We start from the raw sequence: 19,583 nt of genomic DNA, 5'->3' as shown, positions 1-19,583 counted from the left end.
TATTGGCATACAGCAGGTTGCAAGGAACTGAGGGGGTGAGCTGCATTCCAGTATTGAGCAGGGCCTGACCCAGCACAAAGCTATTTCCCACAGAAACAGAGGCATGTGTATACTCCACCTATGTATCCTTCCATTTCTACATGTACCTTTTTTGGGGGGGGGGTTTACAAAGTTTGTATGGGGGAGAAAAAGCTTCTTAATCCCCTTTGAATTCTTTCCTAACTGCAAATGCAAAAAGTCCTGTGGAAAACGTATATCAGCGGTTCAGTGCAAGTTTCTTCTAATATACCCACTTCATGAAATTTCACCTCAAATTAATATTTTTGCAAAGCTTATTTCCCTTAGTATTTCCCCAAATATAGGAACCTTTGAATGCTTTTTCAGGCTTTACCTAAATGACTTTTCATATGCGTTACAGTCAAACCTCGGATGTCGAACGCAGTCTGTTCCAGAAGCCTGTTTGGTTTCCAAAATGTTTGACAACCGCGGTGCGGCTTCCAATTGGCTGCAGGAGCTTCCTGCACTCAAGCAGAAGCCGTGTCGGATATTCAGCTTCCAAAAAACATTCGAAAACCAGAGCATTTACGTCCGGGTTTTGGGCGTTTAGGAGCTGAAACGTTCCAAAACGGAGGCGTTTGGGATCTGAGGTTCAACTGTACTTTGCTGGAGAACTCCACTGCAAATGTAGAAGGACAGCTGTGTTTTGGCTTGTACATTGTTTCAGAAAGTGCAAATCAGGTAGATTAGCCTTTCAACACAAAATGAGATCAAATTTCTCTCCCCCCACCCCAAATCCCTAAATGTGGGTGAGTCCTGTTCTGCTCCCCACTGGACACCTACCTGCCAGCGCTAGCAGCACAATAGCCAGGATTTTCCCAACGGCCATCAAGAGCCAGTGTGCAGTTACCCGGAGCCGGGCAGCCAGCCGCGCTTGGTGCCTTGGGGAGGCCTCAGCCGGTGCATGGGCTGCTCCTGGAGGCTTTGACTCATCTCCATCCACAGCTGCTTCTTCCTGAAGGGGGAAAATGTGATTACAAACCAGATGCCACAACACCAAGGGTGGCTCACCAGCCAATAGCCTGGCACATCCCCTACACAAAGCTTACTGCTCCTCCAATTAGTGGTGCCAACAAAAATGTAATTTTTAAGCAGCCATGGGGTTGGGGAGAGAGAGAGGTTTAAATCTGTCCCCCCAGCCCCATGTCCAGGTGGGGAGGCAAATTGCTTCCTGTCTGGTCTTTAGGTGGATGAGCAGGGATGGGACAGCAACTGATTTACACAGATCACCTGAGCAGGAGGGGACTGTGCATGAGCGTGATTCCTGTGTGTATACACAGGAGAGTGGCCACACTCACTTCTGGCCAAACCCAATACTGGCATGTGGACTGGCAAAGGGTTAATGTGGCCCTCAAGCCTCTGCAGTACACAGAAGAGCCCAAAGCAGTTTTTTTAGAGCTGCATTGCTCTGAAGATTGCACTGGGGGGGTTGTGCATGCATTGTGATTTGTGGGAATCAGCGCGGTTATATGCAATCCCTCTTTCAATGCTTTTTTTGCAGCTTCAACAGTTTCAGGGCAGGAATACCCCATAACTTACTGCTGAAATCCTATAACTTTTCATACTGCAGATGTTCTGGGGTTTGTTTATTGTTTGTCCTGCTTTTGTTACGCTATAGCTCCGGAGCGTCCCTCCACATAGCAACAATGTGGTAACACGGAGGAAGCATCACAGAACTAATAAAGTGGAACAATGTGAGGATGGTCTGGTATAAATCCACCACAACTGCATTATTATTGCGCTGGCATGTAACATGCTGCAGAATGCACTGGCAAAATATCCCACCAGTCTGGATAGGCCCCTAAGTTGCTTACTAGTAGCGGCAAAATGTACAGTAGTGGAATTCCGGAAGAGGAAACAAACACCCACATCCAGAAAGCTGCAGCGTGGGAACCATTACTGATGGACAAGCTCGTTGAGTCACTGAGAAATTAAACCCTTGATCTTTATGGAGTAGGGCCAGAGCTGCAGATAACTTGATATTTAAAACACACACGCAAAACTCTGCTTAGAATTCAGCAACAGCATCAACAGAGGGCCAGTTTTTGTCTCTGCACAATGCAACAGCAGAGGCACAAAATCAACTGAGAACACACTTGTGGGCTTTTTTTTTGTGGGACGGGGAGAGAATGCACTGTGAAATAAAATGTAACTGCATGATTTGTCAGAGGCGGTATCTGTCGCAGAATGCCACTTGCTGGCTATCACAAGAGGGGAGAGAGAGAGAGCTCTTCCACTCAGGTGCAAAGGCAACTGGTTAGAAACTGTGGGAGCAGGGTTGGGTCTGATCCAGCAGGGCTCTCCTCAGGCTTTTAAGAGCACAGTCTTATATACAGGCTTGTTTATGTTCATGAGATTATATGTCAAAATATTACACCAGTAATGTATCCTGCCATGCAGAGCCACGGATCTCTCTAAAACAGAGAAGTAATTTCTTGGAAGGGTGCAAGGGCAGAGTGCAGAAACAGGACCAGCCCCACACTGAGCAATGGTTGTAGAGGCAACTGAAGCATAGCTGAGGCCTGGGAATTAGATACCCCAACCCATCTCTGCCTAGCACAGCCTTGCCAGGGAAAACAAACCTGCTTAGAGGGATTGCTTACATTCCCCTGAGAACAAGATTGGGACAAAATGACACTTGATCTCCCTGTAATAACGGTAACACCCGTAGCAGCCACCAGGGACTGGATGGAGAGGCCGCGGGAATGTGGAAGGTCCTCCCTCGAGTGGTCGGTAAGCCTGCTTCCCTCCTTGCCTTCTGATCAGCAGCCAGAGCCTGACTTCTTAAGAAATCCCCTCTGCTAAATTTAACTGGGTGGCAGCACAACCATCTGCAGGCCTACCCAGAAGGAAGACCCACGAAATTCAGTGATCCTTCCTTCCACATCAGTATAGAATCACAGAACTGAAGAGCTGGAAGGAACCCTAAGGGTCATCTAGAAGGAATCCCAGCTAAAGAATCCTTAACAGGTGGCCATCCAATCTCTGTTTAAAAACTTCCAGGAAATGAGCCTCCACCCACCTCCACCGTCAAACAGACAGATTATGCACAGAATTGTTTTGGATATGAAAGTATCTTAATCGCTGTTACATATGATTTTTTAATGCTTAAATTGCTTCATCGGAAGTGATCCATAAATCCAGAAACAAAAACAAACGAATAGGATTGCATTTTAGTCATTTGGGGCTGTGCTTATTTGGTGTGTACCCCACCCCAGTTGGCTATTCTTATGCTGTTGCTACTTTAAACTGACTGGCTATTTTTAAACTTTTGCTACAAGTTGCCTTGAGAACCATTGACAGAAAGGTGTGATCTATCTGTTTGTAAAGCAACAAGTAAAGCCACTGGGGGCCGGCAGCAGTTGACCCATCTCCCAGTTTCATGAGCCTTGTAACGATGGGGCAATGGCGTTTATGCGTCCCTCCCAGCCCTGCTATGGATGCCTTTGGCAGCCCAAGCAGCTCCCCAGAGACATGCAGAGCATCCAGAGCTCTCTACTGGAGCCAGGCTTTCCCCCCACCCACCAAGCCTGCCGCCTGCCCCCTGACCCACCACCTGGCCTTGTTTGTTTCATTAGCCGCTTTGGAAAGCGCATTCCGTAAAAGGCCTGTTTTTCTTGGCTGCCCAGCCTGGGTTCCTGACGACGCCCGAGCGATTTTCCAGCCTAATGTGGCTTTCACAGAAAAGGTATTTGGCCCCACCTCCTCTGTTGCTGGACGCACTTCGGCCACGGGCTCCAAGTCCGGCCCAGATCAATTGCGCCGAAAATGTACAAAGCAGAGAATTCCCCCTCCCCCTTGGAGAGTCCAGCGGAAAGGGCCCTGCACAAGGCAGACTGACCTCAGAGTTTCCAGCTTTAGCTCGGCATTTGCTAAAGCTAGGAGCAGGGAGAGGCAGAGAGGGAGAAGGAGGAGTGATAGGAAGGGGGAAGGAGAATGCCCTCCCCATACCAGGAAGCAATGAGCCCCATGGCAAGGGGAAGTCAGTGAGGGGCCCAGCCTGGGACCCCAAGACTGTTCCTGATGGGTGCAAAGGGTTAGAAACCAAGACTAGCCGCAAGCTGTGCCTTCTCCAAACCCAAGTGTGTGCGAGATAGTGGAGGGAATGCTCTTTGCACATGCTCAGAGCAGACTCTTGTGTGTTAATTATCTTCATGTATTCCTTGGCCAAGAAAAAGAGGAACTTGCTGAAAACAATAGCCCAGCCCTTTTCCCTCTACCAAACCACCACTCTGTCTTGGCTTAATAAAAAACACCCTGCTCTGGGGGTGTTAAGGGCGCTCTCTCATTCCAGAGGTCCTCCTGGTGGTGCCAGGTATTCCAAAGGTCTGCTTGACAGTTACTACATAGAGAATGTTTTAGTGGCACCGACACTCTGGAGAGAGCCAATGTGGTGTAGTGGTAAGAGTGTTGGACCAGGACCTTAGGAGACCAGGGTTCAAATCCCTGCTCAGCCGTGAAAGTCACTGAGTGACCTTGGGCCAGTCACAGTCTCTCAGCCTAGCCTACCTCACAGGGTTATTGAGAGGATTAAAGGGGGAGGAAGAGAACCATGTACACCAGCTTGAGCTCCTTGGAGGAGAAGTGGAATATAAATGCCATAAATAAAAATGGAAGATGAAATCAATATAGATGTGTGACATGCACCAACACTTTACAAATGTTTCAAAAGTTTATTTCAAGGCAAGCCTTTGGGGAATAGAAATGCAGCCTGGTATTCAATTTTTCTGGTCTGGAAAGATTTGATTTTTATTTGATAGATAGAGCGAGTGAGATTTTTATATAATGTGTCTTTAAACATGTTGTACACTGCTCCAAAACATCTGTACTAGAGAGGTCCGTAAACTTCCACAAACAAATACACTAAAATGTTTTAAACCCAGGAGTCCTACTTTGCATTCAATGTGTCAACTTCATGCTGGGGATGGAAGGAGGAGGAATGGATGGTTGTATTTCCCCTTGCCATTTTGAGGGATGAAGAGCAGCAAGTGAGATTACAGGCACCTCCATGTGTCAGCTTATTGGGGCCTTAGCCCCACCCGCACATGATTGCTCTGAGCAGCATCCACACTGCATCGTCCCCATCAAAACGCCACCTCATATTATCTTCCCATTTAATCTGGATTTTCCATTTCTGTGAAAAACCCAGTAAGTATAACAAAAAAATGAGCTAACCCAGAAACGGAAAATCTGGATGGGGGTTAGGGATATGGCATGACATTTTGATGAGGGTTACATAATGTGGATGGTATTAAAAATTTGGAAGCGTGAGCAGTGCTAAGTCCATGAAAAAGTGCTGTGTGGAGGCACCCTCCCTTTCCAATTCTCTCTCTCTCTCTCTCTCGTCTCCCAATTCCACTTCCTGCCTCATCTTCCTTTACACCAGGGGTAGGAGAAACTCAAGCCCAGGGACCATATGGAGCCCTCCAAGACTCCCTTCCTGGTCCTCCAGGATCTTGCCATGCCCCGCCTCTTAACAGTCACGCCTCCTTTCCCCAGGTCACACTCCTCACTGAGTGATTTTGCCTGGCTGGAATATGTCCCTGAACTCCTATAATGATGGCTGCTTCTCCAAACAGAAGCCAGAGAGGGCCTACTGTACAAAGGATACCTTTATGTCCATTGCTTCACCCACTGTTTGCCTCTGATCCCAGAAAGTTGCCCATAAAGGAGTGCAGCCCTAGGGTTGAAAAAAGGCACCCCACTCCTATTTTGCACCCATTCTTCTACTCTCTTATTCAAGCAAAGAGCTCTTAGAATCATAGAATCGTAGCACTGGAAGGGACCCTGAGAGCCATTGACCTCCTGCATCTTAACATGTGGTCCCCCATCCAGTATGAAACCATACCGAACCCTACTTAGCTTTGCAAATGTGCTTGCAGTTTTATTGCTTTCCCAATTTTGCTTAGCCCCATCTTTTCCCCACTTTCCTGATGTGAGTCCCTTCTCTGGAGAGACCCTTCCATCAGCAAAAAAAAAAAAAAAAGAGTGGGGAGAAGCCTTTCACTTAACAATCACTGGAGAAACTTTACATCACTGATTTCTCTTTTCCAGCTCTACTGCCCATCATATTTTGACACAAAAAGACACACACGTGCACCCTTTCCTTGCCATGCCTGTCTCAGCCCTGGGCAGGGTATGGGGACACTCCTGAGCCTGGTCCTGCACTAATTGGGCGCCAAGCAGCAATAAGTGCCAGCAGGCAGGTGGCAACTTGCTGCCCACCCCCTACACTGCTGAATCTTATCCTCAGAGATCTCACAGCAGCCCTGCATAGAAAGGCCTCTGTTGAGTCCCGGTGTTTTGTTAGGGAGTCTCTATGGCAACTTGGGAACAGCAAAAGTCGCTCATCCACTGGGGCAGATGTGGGAAACCTGCCCTCAAGGTGGGTGAGTCACAGTTTGAGGTGCCAGGAAAGTCAGTCTCTCTCTCTCTCTCTCCCTCCTGCACTCCTCCGGAGCTAATGGCGGGGGGGGGGGGGGGAGAGGAGGCGTGAAGAATCCTGGCAAGAGCAGGATGATGCTAATGAGAACACAAGGAAGAGCCAAGAGGTCTATCTAGTCACAGAATCATTGGAACACAAGAGTGGCGTTCAATTAAGTTTCACTTACAGAAGGCTTGTTAAAAGCAATGAACAAGAGTAGGTTGGATTCATTAAATTCATTGGGTCTACTCTGAGTTAAGCCTAGCAAGACTGAATGTGGAGAAAGAAAATGAGCACTGTATCCCACCGGGAGCCGGTCCTACCATTAGGGAGAGTGAGGTAGACAGTGAAGGCAAGGCGCTGGGGGGCAGTGTTTACCACACAGCCTGTCCTCCTCCCCATCAGCCAGTGTGGAGGGTGGCAGCACCATCTCGTCCTTCACCTCCGTTAGCAAAATGTTTTGGGGTGGTCCTGCTATCCCAAAGCAGGGAAAGGAGGAGCAGACAGAAGAGCAAAAGCACACTTAGGGCTTATCCACACTTCCTTTTGTCTCACTGCTTCCCCGGGGAAAGCCGCTCTTTAGCGCTCAATCAAAGCAAACGGCAATTTGGGTTTTTCCCGGACTGCCATCTGTTCTGATTTATGTCTAAACAGCAGTTCTCTCCCTTGGAAATGTGTGGAGCAAGGGGAAAACAGCTCAGACCTGTGCTTTCTAGGCACAGTGCAAGCAGAAGTGTGGATGAGCCCTTAGAAAACTGAAAGGAAAACCTGAAAGAGCCTGGGTGCTGGATCAGACCAAAGACCCATCTAGCTCAGCATCCTGTTCTCACAGTGGCCAACTGGTTGCCCTGATGGGAAACACACAAACAGGACACTCTCTACATTTGTGTCTGCCCTACTGCAATGTGTTGCGCTGCAATAGGTATGATGAGGCACCTCCTGCAATGGTTAGAAGCCTCTCTCTCTCTCTCCCACCTGTTCAGGGCAGGATTCTGATGGGTGACTCGCTGGCTCCAGGCGGCTGCAAACACCAAGGCAGATGGCAGAGACCAGCAGTATCCCGAGGTCAGGGGCCACCAAGCGCACCGAGTTGGGGATATCATTCAAGTCCAGCCTGGAAGTTAAAAGAGAAGTGGTAAATCCTGAAAGTGCTGAGGCTGCGTTATATGCCACAGCTGGGTCAGGCTTTGGTCTGTGGCACCGGCTAGCAATACATGGTGCAAAAGCAAACAAGGCTCGCTCGAAAGCTGGCAGCAGCACCTGCTTTCCAAACCCCAAAAGCAGAGACAGGGAACCCATAGCCCTCCAGATGTTGTGCAACTCCAACTCCCACCAGCCCCAGCCAGCATGACCGGTAGTGAGGCATGATGGGAGCTGCAGTCCAGCAACATATGGAGGCCGCCACATTGGCTACCTCTGGGCTAGAACAGAACACTGAGCTTCCATGCCCTCTTCCCCATGACTTCCCAGCTGCCTAAAAACACAGGGTTTCAGTTCAGTTCCACACTCAGTCTCTCTGCCTATGAATCTTCCCAATGGGCATGCTGCAATGGATGGCCCAAGGGATGCAGCTCTAAAAGGATTTGCCCTCACCTTTCTCCTCTATACGCTTACCTGGTGACTCCAATGTGCTGTGCAAGAGTTTCCCATGTGCTGCCTGAAAGGAGAAGGAAAATAAGAGTCCATTAGCTGCCATTATCATCATCATCAACAACAACCAAAGGTCACAAGGCAGCTTACTACAATTAAAGCACAATATTAAAAAGAGTTTAAAACAACGTACAACCACCCAAGATAAGGTGGGTCCTAAAAATATGCACTTCAAGTGTCAAGGGCCGCGGTAAAGAGGTGCGTCTTTAGCATTTGCCAGAAGCTGTACAATGAAGATGTCAGATGCATCCTCTGTAGGGGCTGCCACAGAGAAGACCCTCTCCCAGGCTACCACCCCTCCCAAGCTGTTGACAGTGAAGAAACTACCAAGAAGGGGCCTCCTTTGTTGATCTTAGCATCTGAGATGATCTGCAGCGAAGGTGGTGGTGTTTCAGATATTTGGGGCCTACGTCATTTAGGGATTTCAACACTAGCATGAGGACCTTTAATGAGGCCCCAAAAAATAACAGTCAACTAGTACAGCTGCTTCAAAACAGGGGCTATACGAGATCTAAGCAAAATCTCAGCCAGAAATCTGCCCACTGCGCTTTGGACCAATTGAAGTTTCCGAGTCATCTTCAAGGGCAGCCCCATGTGCAAGAAAGTGCCAGCCAATAATTAAAATAATTTGAGGATTCTATTTCTATCTTCAAGGGCTGAGATGACCACTCCTGAACTGAAATCAATTGCCGGCTTGTCTCCATGTTCAAGAGGTGAATCAGGGGTTGGAATGAGCTGAAAGATCAGAAGCTCCTAACTTCCTTTGAGATGCCAGAAACAAGCAATGGCACGTAAAAGACCATCTCTGGTGGGTGAAGTTCACAGAGGGCTGAAAGATACATTGGATGTTGCTTCACTCTTACAAGGAGTACCACCTCTAAACCATGTTTGCGTAAACAAAGCAAGATAATACAGAAATTCTTCAGAACACGACTCTCAGGCCAGCAGAACTGCTTGAATTATCACAACTGATAAGGGAGGGAAAATCTGCGAAGGATGTTAGCTGGTACGGTACATAACAACTTAATGGGATAACAAGCATTGGAATCTGATGAAAATTATAAATAAGGATGCCAGTGGGGCCCTGCCCAATCATCCTAAAGTGACACCTGCATCTTTTTAAAGTTCTGTCTGTGCCATTTGCATACTTTGGTATCTGGCACAGAATGCAGCTTTCAGATTATCTGCTGGTTCTAAGTTGGCTGGAGTTGTTGTGAGCTGTAGTCCAAAATAACTGGAGGGAGGACCCCAGGTTGGTGAGAGCTGGATTAGTCCTGACAAGGTTTGGAGAGCTGTGGGAGGGTGTTTTGCTAGAATATGACATTTTGATTTGAAAAACAGATTTCAAGGTTTCCATTTAAAATTATCTCTTTATACGGTGGTTTGCTGGCTGAGATTGAAAGGCAATAAAAGTATAAAACTGAGGTATTATATATCTGATGGCCTGATTTGTTTTTAAAGCATTCATTTGCATGCATAGCTGCTGGAATAAACAGGATGAATGGTTCATCAAGATCTGTGAAATAATAGGATGCATAGACCTTCCCTTCCAAATTAAGGGAATATTACTGACTACTAAGATCAACAATTCATTTCCTGATTTGTTTGTTTTTGGAAAGGTGGTTTGTTGTTGTTTAGTTGTTTAGTCGTGTCCAACTCTTCATGACCCCATGGACCAGTGGGTTGTATCCTATCTACTGCGGGTCTGCTGTGAGAAGTACTAGTGTGGAACACCACCCATGGATTACACAAAGTTGTCACATACTGCATATGAGCTGAGCAGCTCAGACTCTACTATATATTTTGGAAAAGCTGTTGGCTTGCTATGCATTTGGACACTTATTAGAATATCATAACTAAAATTTGCACAAAGGTTATTGAGATCAAGAAGCAGGTTTCCATCTACGTTTGCATACAATGGGACACCATATTGAACCAAGATGGCAGACCAACCCTTTCAAAACTGCAGTTTTTTCACCACTGATCTTAAAACTGTACTGTTTCTCCAGTTTCTGAGATTCCCTAAGCACCACCGAATATGAGGCTGCTAGTTGGAAGCCACCCAGAGTAGCTGGGGAAACACAGCCAGATGGACGGGGTATAAATAAATAAATAATGAAATGCTTGAGTATAATCAACGGATATTTCAGGTCTTTGGAGAAGTGACTTATCAGATGCATGCAGAGATGTGGCTTGTAATCTAGTTTTCCCTTTTCCTAGATTTCCTTCCGCACAAACATGATCCAGTGTGCCTTGGCTATATTCCTTCAGAAATGAAACTGTTTTCTCTGTCTTTCTATTCTATTTCTTCTTCTGCTGCTAAATGTTTTAAGAATCAACATAAAGAAGTCTCAAGGATGAGATGTTTGAACATCACTTCAAAGCTAAGCATGCTTCTGTAGCTCACAAGCAAAGTGCCGTCATTTTAAATGGAGCCACCTTCCAAAAATACAGTATAACAAAACTGTAGAGTTGGAAGGGAACCTGAGGATCTCCTAGTTCAACCCCCTGCAATGCAGGAATATGCAGCTGCTCCATACGGTGAATGAACCTGCAACCTTGGTGTTATCACCACAGCACTCTAACCAACTGAGCTACCTGTGTAAGGAAGCTCAGCTCTGCAACCTGTGATGCATGCAAGTTCAGGGTCTGGAAGGCAGCAAACACAGCCTGGGCTCTTTCTACATCCTTTCCCCAGTCCCCTTGTTCTATTTGTGGGGAAAACCACCTAAGAAGAAGAGTTTGGATTTGATATCCCGCTTTATCACTACCCTAAGGAGTCTCAAAGCGGCTAACATTCTCCTTTCCCCTCCTCCCCCACAACAAACACTCTGTGAGGTGAATGAGGCTGAGAGACTTCAGAGAAGTGTGACTAGCCCAAGGGCACCCAGCAGCTGCATGTGGAGGAGCGGGGAATCGAACCCGGTTCACCAGATTACGAGTCCACCACTCTTAACCACTACACCACACTGGCTCTTCATCTTTTCATCTTTTCATCTAAGCTTTTCATCTTATCAGGTCTGGGGAATCCAGAAGGGAAGCCCTCCAGGAAAAGGGGTCAGTGCCAGCAGACTAAGCCCAGGGTTATGAAAGCTTGGAGACAGCTCTTCCAAAGGAACTGCTATGAGAAGGTGAAAAGCAGAGGAGAACAGGAAAGTAGCAGCACTATTCTGGGGCTGGGGGAATGGGCTCAGCTTGTGTGGAGCCACTTATTTTATAGGCCTGATGCGGAGGAGGCAAAGAAGATGAAAAAACTTGTCCTGCTTAAGAATCTCAGCAGAAATGAAGAGAGCAGAGCAGAGTGTATTGAGATGTTTCTGGGACCAATGAACAGCTGTGATCAACCTTGAAAAGCCATCATGTTTCATCTCAAAACTGGAGTTCTCAAAAAACCCCAACCACAACAGGCCATCAATTTCAAAACTTTCTGTTGGGAGAGAAGTTCCATTTCCTGAGCATCACAAGTGACAAATTAAGTTCTGACAGGCGAAGTTGTTCCATCCAGAGAAGGAGAGGAGAAGCTGTCCAGGCTGGATTTCCATACAGGGAACATTCCTTGATGCCTCCGATTCCATTGTGCAGAGAGAGAAAGAGAGAGAACACTCTGCTTGCCAGACAGCCCCACCTAATCCCCCCAGCCCGGCACGCATACCCCAGCAGACTCTGCATGCAGTTGGCAGAGAAAGATGTCAAGAAAAACAGAAAGGCCAGGGGATCACAGGCCTCACATTCCAGCCATGCTCAGGGTCAGGCCCAGTCTTCCTGGGTCTCCTCTTTTACAACCACTTGTAAATAGCTTCATAAACCAAAGTGTCACCACCAGTCAAAGCATTTGGAGCCAGGCAGCAGGGTGGCATTTTTCCTTGAGAGGCTGGAGGGCTGTGATGGGAACAAAGTTCTTTACAAAAAAAATATATGTATTGATTTTAGCAAAGAAACAACAGCATACAGCATTACCGCTATGTCTGAAAAGATTCAGGCACAGGGAAATTACAAAACAAGTTTTAGATAACAGCAAACAAAAAAGCAGAAAAACAATAAGGGGAATTGTTGCACAGCCAGGTACAAATAGAATGTGCAAATGAAAAGCAGAGGAACTGAGTTCTTCTAATCTGCTGCAAAACAAAATGAATGTATATTTGGGATGCAACAGCATAAAATTTGCTCTAGCGTGATCTTTTAAGAGCAGGAGTTAATATTATCACAGCAAATGTCTGACCACAACAAGAATGCAGCAGGTACTTGTAACGGAGGAACAGCCAAGTCTGGGGGCTAGGAAGATGCTTTAAAACTCTTAGCATGCCTGCATATTCTCCCTTAAATATCCCCCCCCCAGTCCAGTTTTGGAGCTCAGTTGGAAGAGAGGGTTAAAAAAAAAAAAAGACCTGTGGTGACTCGTGCCCATTAATTCACTCCTGGCAAATGCACCACCCCCAGCCCACAGCATCATCATTACACAGTTCCCAAACCTGCACTTCTCTTGTAACATTTACTTCTGCTCTAAAGCTGCTTCCAGAATTCTGCTATTCTGCAGGAAGGATTCAATTTGCATACTGGCAAATTCACATTATGCAATTAAAGTAGATTCAGGCTTGCGCAACAAACCCGCATCCCCCTGCAAAAAAAAAAAAAAAAGGACTTTTGTGGTAAGGAAAGTGCACTAGAAAAATGCACTAGAAAGCGTGGGATAACAATTGCCTGACGCGACACCATATAACGTCCCCACATACAAATCTGAATGAATGTTCCATAAACAGCCAACATCATACAGCTTAACCACCAGCTTTGTGCAAACAGACCGGGATGAATGCTCAGTAAACAGGTCAGCTGGAAGCAGTCTATGTCTTTCTCAATGGCAACATCCCAAGAGAAGCAGAGGGAACAAGGTACTCACAATTGTGTCCCAGTAGCTGGTCCAAGGTGGGGATGGTGTACAGGCATATCTGGAAAACCAAATGGGCAAGGAGGAAAAGGATGCTGGTTCCCAAGAGGGCCCGGAGGAGACGCCCTGTGTGACCTGCAGGACAAAGCAGAAAAGCAAGAGCTATTTCAAAGTGCTCAGAAGCAATGGGTGTACATTATCAGGCACATTTCTATGGGCATGAGTTTGCCCACTGAAGCTAACACTATGCATCTGTCAAAAAAAAGGAGAGGCTCTACTCCAAGCCTGAGGAATGTTTGCCCCTCCTGAGGTTGCTGGACCACAACTCTCTCATCATCCCTGGCCTGGAGCTGATGGAAGATGGAGTTCAGTAATATCAGGAAGGTGGAAGGTTTCCCATAACTGCTTTACTCGCTGAAAGCTTATGCCACAATAAATCTGTTCGTCTTAAAGATGCCACAAAACTCTTGTTTTTCCTCTGAGGCCAGGTTCTCCTCCTTTAATCTGTCCCACTGGCCTCAGCCAGGCCTGTACACCTCATGACCTTCCAGGCTCAGCACAGCCCACCAACCATGTATGGCAGCCCTCCAGGGTCTTAATAAGCCTCCTGCCTACTGTTTGCAATGACTGCCCAGGAGTGCAGAGGGTTTGTCGAGACCCTGGATAGGGTCGTAATAGGCTTGGAGGACCCTGAATCATGGAGACTTGGCCTACACGGAGCCAGGAGTTAAGCCTGCAGGGTCCACCCCACCGTGGCCATCCCAAGAGAAGGAGGAGGGCATTTGATGTACAACGATGCTGCTCCTTGCAGCTCTGGCCAGGACCCCTCTGGGTTGCTGGCTGCCGCAAGGCCCACAGCTGGAAAATTCCAACAAGATCTCTTGCAAGGAATGGCCAGAGTCAGATCTTCCACCAGATGCTGCTAAGCCCCCTGTGCTCCTCGCATACGCCTCATAAATCTAAGGACGCTGCCGGCAGGGGATGGGGCGGGGAGGCGGGGGAAGGCGCAAGGGGGTGGGGAGAGGAGAGCTCACATTTTCCTCTCCAGACTGGAAAAAAGAGAGAGAGAAGACTCTCCTTCAGCCATTCAGAGTATCCCTAGAGGGGACCACTGGCAGCTGCCTGAGAGGAGGGGAGCAGCCCTTCCAAAAAATCTTCACTTTCCTTCCTTCTTTTTTACCGTAAGTTTGCTTTCTAGCTCTTTCGAGGGAGGGAGGCTCAGATGGCATGAAACCCATGAAATATTTAAACAGGTAGAGCCATTAGTGGTGGTTCCAGTTATGGATCTGTGCAATGTCGGAGAGGCAAGAGGCACAACGAAGGGCCATTGGAGAGGAAGGAGCAGAATAGAAAAAGGGTCCGATGTGTGAAGGATTCCATCCTCAGTGGAGACCTGGCCTTGACGCCCTAATGGTATTCCCCTTCCTTCTAAGGCTATGAAACTCATACTTTAATTCTTCCAGGTACAACATTGGCTTATACTGAGTCAAACCGTCGGTCCATCCTTCACCTGGTACAAAATGCAAGCTACCCAGGAGATCCAAACACATTGCATCAACTGGATTTGCACAAACCCTTAATGAAGAATAAGATTTCTGACCACTTGCAAGAGGCATCACTTAAAGTACAGTAGAGTGGTACCTCGGGTTACAGACACTTCAGGTTACAGACTCTGCTAACCCAGAAATAGTACCTCGGGTTAAGAACTTTGCTTCAGGATGAGAACAGAAATTGTGCTCTGGCAGCGTGGCAGCAGCAGGAGGCCCCATTAGCTAAAGTGGTGCTTCAGGTTAAGAACAGTTTCAGGTTAAGAACGGACCTCCAGAACGAATTAAGTTCTTAACCCGAGGTACCACTGTAATAAAGTCCAGAGACCAGCACACCCATCAGTCATACATTGCTGGGGATTAAGAACTATGCCCCAGACAGTTTATCTCCCCTGCTACCTTAAGCCTGCTTGGATGAGAATTTCTTCCCAGTGCTTCTGGACAGTAATGTATTTAGTGTCATTCTTTGGCCAACAGCACAGCTTTGCACCCCACCCCCCAAAGTACAGTACTTTCATAACAACAAACAAATACAGCAATCAAGATCTAGGCTAGGGGAACTTCTCTGCCACCAAATTTATTTGCTAGGAACAGCCTCATCACCAGTAGGGCTGATGCAGCAAAGCTTAGACATTGGCACTAGCAAAGAAATCAACACTCCATAGCAGAGCGCAGCAGATAGACAGAATCTCTTGTGTGCATAACAAGATAGGAGGGTCCTTGGTGCCCCCAAAATTCACAGAAATTGTTTTGGCTAGACTTAGTACCCTGCCCTAAAACATTAAAGTGGGGCAAACTAACTTTCTCCCATTCTCTTTGCGACTTTCTCTCTTTCGTGTGGAAAATGTGCACCTAGTTTGCAAACTTTGTTGTTTTATTTTATTTATATTCCATGCCTGTCATAATTTGTGAAATCTGCAATATACACAGCAGGATATTCAGCGTCTTGAACTTTTCCCGCCCTGCATACGCCCCTTTCCCTTTCCAGGTACAGAAGTCCAGCTTCATTTTGAGGTCTCTTGGTTAATCATTTCACAGCCCAACAGCTATGAATAGAACAAAACCAGGTTATAATTTTAAACACTGGCCTCACACGCCAGGGAGCAGCGGCAGGACAAGACAACCACCAACCTGCCTGGACTGGGGAGAGGGGAGACCACAAAAGGAAGGAGACTCAAAGATGCCCTCTTTAGCACTATTCACACACACCCCACCACCACCACTTGTTCCTAAATATACTTTACCAGTGGCAGAGAGAGGGAGAAAGCAGAACGGAACAGCACTTGGAAGGAGGCTTGATACTGAAATTGTCACAAAACAGGAAAAAAAGACAGGACACCAGGATGTGCCATACCGGATGTGCTGCCGCATCTCAGTATATCTGCAGACACACTGGGCAAAGTTCACCATAGTTTTATTGTTATGAGTCTAGCCTCCCCTCTCCAGGCTTGTGCCCACCCCCAGCTCAGCCACAATGAGGAGCTTGGAAGCTGTCATTTCCATTTTAGATTAATTGCGGTTTAGTGTCTCATCCCAAGCCTAAGCCTGTGAAACTTAACCACAGTTCTTGGAAACAAGCCAACTTCAAACCTCAGTTTATAAAACTGCTTGCTTTCAAGAACCACAGTTAAATATTAAACAGTCTAGGGCGTGCAAGGAGGAGGGGGAGCAGGCAGGCCCAAGGAGGAAGGCCATGTTCATTCTCGTAGTGTTCAAGCCATGGTTTAGTGTTACGTCTGAATCCAGCCACTGTGACTGAAGCCACTGAAGCCTCTCTGCCCTCCTGTCTGTATCATGGGTAGAACTGTAAACATCCATTACCTAGTTGTCTTTGTTTTTTTCCTTAAGACACCACAGATAGGCAATGTAGTCATGTGGACTAGTAACTTTGGGAACTTATTTGCAAACCTAGTTTGATGCGGTGTGTGGGTGTGTGATGGAGATTGTTTTTTGGAGGGGGTGTCAAAGATATTCAAACCTTTATAAAGGCCAGCTTTATCAGATTGCTACAATGTAGCACTTCCTAGGCAGCCAGCAAAAGAAATCATTTACAAGGATAGTAGAAACCTCTTAGTAAAATAGCCCCACCAGTTATGAGAGAACAAAGTTGGTTAACTTCCCAGGCACAATCTGTACTGCTGATGTTAAGAAGTAACGCTGAATTTATTTCAGGAAGGAAGGGGAGGTGAAGGCAAAATTAAAAAGGATACAAAATGAAACTGGTAGATTCCTTTCACTGCTCCTTGGTTGCAGAGAACATTTTAATCCCAACTGAAAGGGCCAAAATAGATGTCTGAGGGCAATTTGAATGCTAGCTGTGGTAGATGGGAGTTGTAATCCAAATAAATCTGGAGGGCTCTTTTGAGCTCAAGGGGGAGTGGATTCTCTTACTGTAACACGTGGGACCTTGGTGCAAACAGAAAAAACTCCCAGATCTCAAGCATTCAGCAGGATTTCTACAGCTTTGATCAACGTGTGTGTGTGTGTGTGTGTGTGTGTGTGTGTGTGTACAGACTATGTAGGAGCCCCTGGCACCAAAGTGTTCTTTTCAAACCCTGCCCAGGCTTTGCTTGATGCAAAACTTTAGATACTGTATTTATGTCCTTTTACTCCTCTAAATTTCTGTTATATTTACTTCAATACATTTTAATTTATTTTTATACTGCTATTTCACTGTTTTAGGCTGAGTTCTTGTTTTACTGTTTGCATGATAAATTATTTCCTTTTTAGACTGTAGACACCTAGGTATCTTTGAAATATTAAGCAGTTTATAAATGTTTTTAAATAAATAAAAACAAATAAAAGCAGTTAAGCAGACCCAGGGAACAAGTGTGCCACATGTCTGCAAGAAGCACAAATTGATATTGTCAGACATAAGCAGTTATCCTTTTCCTTCCAGGACGGCATCAGAGGACTCCAAGGCCATCTCCTCCAACCTCGAGACCACAGCGTGGCCTAGGTGTTGACTATGACGAACAGAGAGCAAGCACCTCCAGATTAACACCCAAGATAATCCCGTGTGTTGGCCATGTTAAATCTTGCCCCGTGACCTCTCTCTGAGCCTTTGCCTGCCTGGGTGCCAAGCCGGTTAGTTTTCCATTTGTTTTGTGAAGTTGCTGGTGACTGTTCTCTTCCCTGCTTTCATTCTGCGGTTGCCTTCTATTATTCTTTTTTTTAAATAGGAAGGGCCCAGGGAGGTGGGGGGATAGTCCACAGCATACATTTAAAGAACTTGACTCCCCCCAAAGAATCCTGAGAACCGTAGTTTACCCCTTGCAGAGCTACATTTCACAGTGCCTTGGACAACCTACAGTTCCCAAGATTCTCGGGGAGGGGTGCTTTAAATGTACATGTGTTCACAGTCTGACATTTGGGCAGAACTTGCCCCAAATTCCTCCCACTTGCTTCAGATAAGGAGCATGACTGCCTTCCAGGTTCAAAGGAGTGTGTGTGTCCTGCCGTGCGTCAGCTGGGTGGTCAGACTTCTCCTGCTCCCAGCAAAAGCAGTCACCAGGCAGGGCAGGGCAAAACAGCCCTATCCTTCCAAACAGGAAGGGTTTATTAGATTGCCTATCAGAGACCGGAGATGGCTGTGGCGCACAGCCAGGGGCTGGCTGGGGAGCAGCTGAGCACACAGCCGAAGGGTACAGACGCTCAGAGCCCCTTGGGGTGGGCTTCTCAGGGAGGAAAGCAAAGCCTTCCCCTTTGGGAAGAGGGGAGGTGAAGGATGGATACTGAAACTAGGGAGATTAACCCTACCAGGTCCTGTCACAAGCAACAGAGGGACGGCAGGAGGCTGGAGCTAGGCAGGGGAATCTTGTGTCTCTCCCTTCCTCCACACAAGGCTGTCCAGCAGCTTCTCCTACACTTTTATCTGCTGCAGCATCTGGTGAGGAGACCAACTGAGAACAGGCCAAGCTGAGCTGAGACAGATCGGAAACGCAAAGTCAGGGGATCCACAGTCATAGGTGTGGCTGTTTGGAAATCCATGTTCAGATCCATGTGCCTCGTTGCTAAACTGCTTAATTCATTTAAGGAAATTGCCTCTACAAAATGGGGTGAAGGGCAGAGCACATGTTCTGCATGCACAGAGTCCCAGGTTCAATCCCTGGCATCTCCAAGTGGCTAGAATGGCAAAGGCTCCTGCCTGAAGGCCCTTTCTTTAAAAATGGTTGAACTAATTTATGGCATTTGCAGCTTCAAGATGTGATGAAGGGCCACAGCACAGCGGCAGACCACAAGCTCTGGTGCCAGCCAAGGTGGTGTAGCGATTAGAGTGTCAGACTAGGGTTTGCGAGACAAGGGTTCAAAGTGTCGTTAGTTCCAATTTAGAACTAAAGAGTGGGTTTTCTGAGAGAAAGCAGTGGGGCAAAGACAAAGCTGCTTGGACCTGTGCCTAGAATGCATGGGACAAGGGGAAAACTGGTTGGAACTGTACTTTCTACACAAAGGACAGGGGGAGTATGGAAGAGCCCCATTGGGAATGGAAGATCCTCCATTCTTCCACAGAAAAAAAAGGTGGAAAAACACTTACCTTTCATGGTATATTCCGTAGGGCCCAGGAACCATGGCAAAAGCAGGAGGTAGAGAAGGTACACTAGGGAGAGGCTGTTGAACCGGAACAGGCATGCTGGAGAGGAGGGGAAAGAGAGACAGAGACAGAATTAGCACAGGTTTGGCTGCTTCTGAACACATCTCTTGTGGCAGGTGGATAACATATGCTACATGTTACATGGCTTACCAGATGGACATGCAAATACAGGAAGCTACTGTATTTGTGGTGGGTTACAATGGTTATAAATTCAATAGAGTTTTAATCCTATCAATGTCTAATTGCATTTTAATGATTGATTTTTCTGTTTTTAGCAGTTCCTGTTTTTATTTGTAAGCTGCCTTCAAGGAAAAAGGTGGAGTATAAATACATATAACAACAACAACAGTTTTTAAAAATGAATCACATCCACAGGAATAGGCTGTGTCCTTAAAATATATACATCTCAGATGTCACAGGCCATGGTAAAGA

At 46.8% G+C, this 19,583-nt stretch overlaps 1 protein-coding gene across 3 annotated transcripts in view; it reads right to left on the bottom strand.

Annotated features, from left to right (window-relative positions):
• PIEZO1 (piezo type mechanosensitive ion channel component 1 (Er blood group)) overlaps window positions 1–19,583 on the bottom strand; it is a 110,824-nt gene that overhangs the window by 42,465 nt on the left and 48,776 nt on the right. For all 3 annotated transcript variants that reach the window (XM_083754502.1, XM_083754504.1, XM_083754503.1), the window contains exons 2-6: window positions 19,095–19,190; window positions 13,026–13,148; window positions 8,096–8,138; window positions 7,457–7,595; window positions 841–1,012 (exon numbers count right to left, since the gene is read on the bottom strand). In XM_083754502.1, the coding sequence (XP_083610628.1) occupies window positions 841–1,012; window positions 7,457–7,595; window positions 8,096–8,138; window positions 13,026–13,148; window positions 19,095–19,190 (573 nt within the window). The remainder of the gene's footprint in view (window positions 1–840; window positions 1,013–7,456; window positions 7,596–8,095; window positions 8,139–13,025; window positions 13,149–19,094; window positions 19,191–19,583) is intronic.

The sequence above is a fragment of the Podarcis gaigeae genome (genome assembly GCF_964106915.1).
Source record: "Podarcis gaigeae genome assembly, chromosome: 8".
NCBI classification, from domain to species: domain Eukaryota; kingdom Metazoa; phylum Chordata; class Lepidosauria; order Squamata; family Lacertidae; genus Podarcis; species Podarcis gaigeae.
Note: the sequence above shows the minus strand (reverse complement) of the source record. Positions and strands in the feature narration are given on the sequence as shown.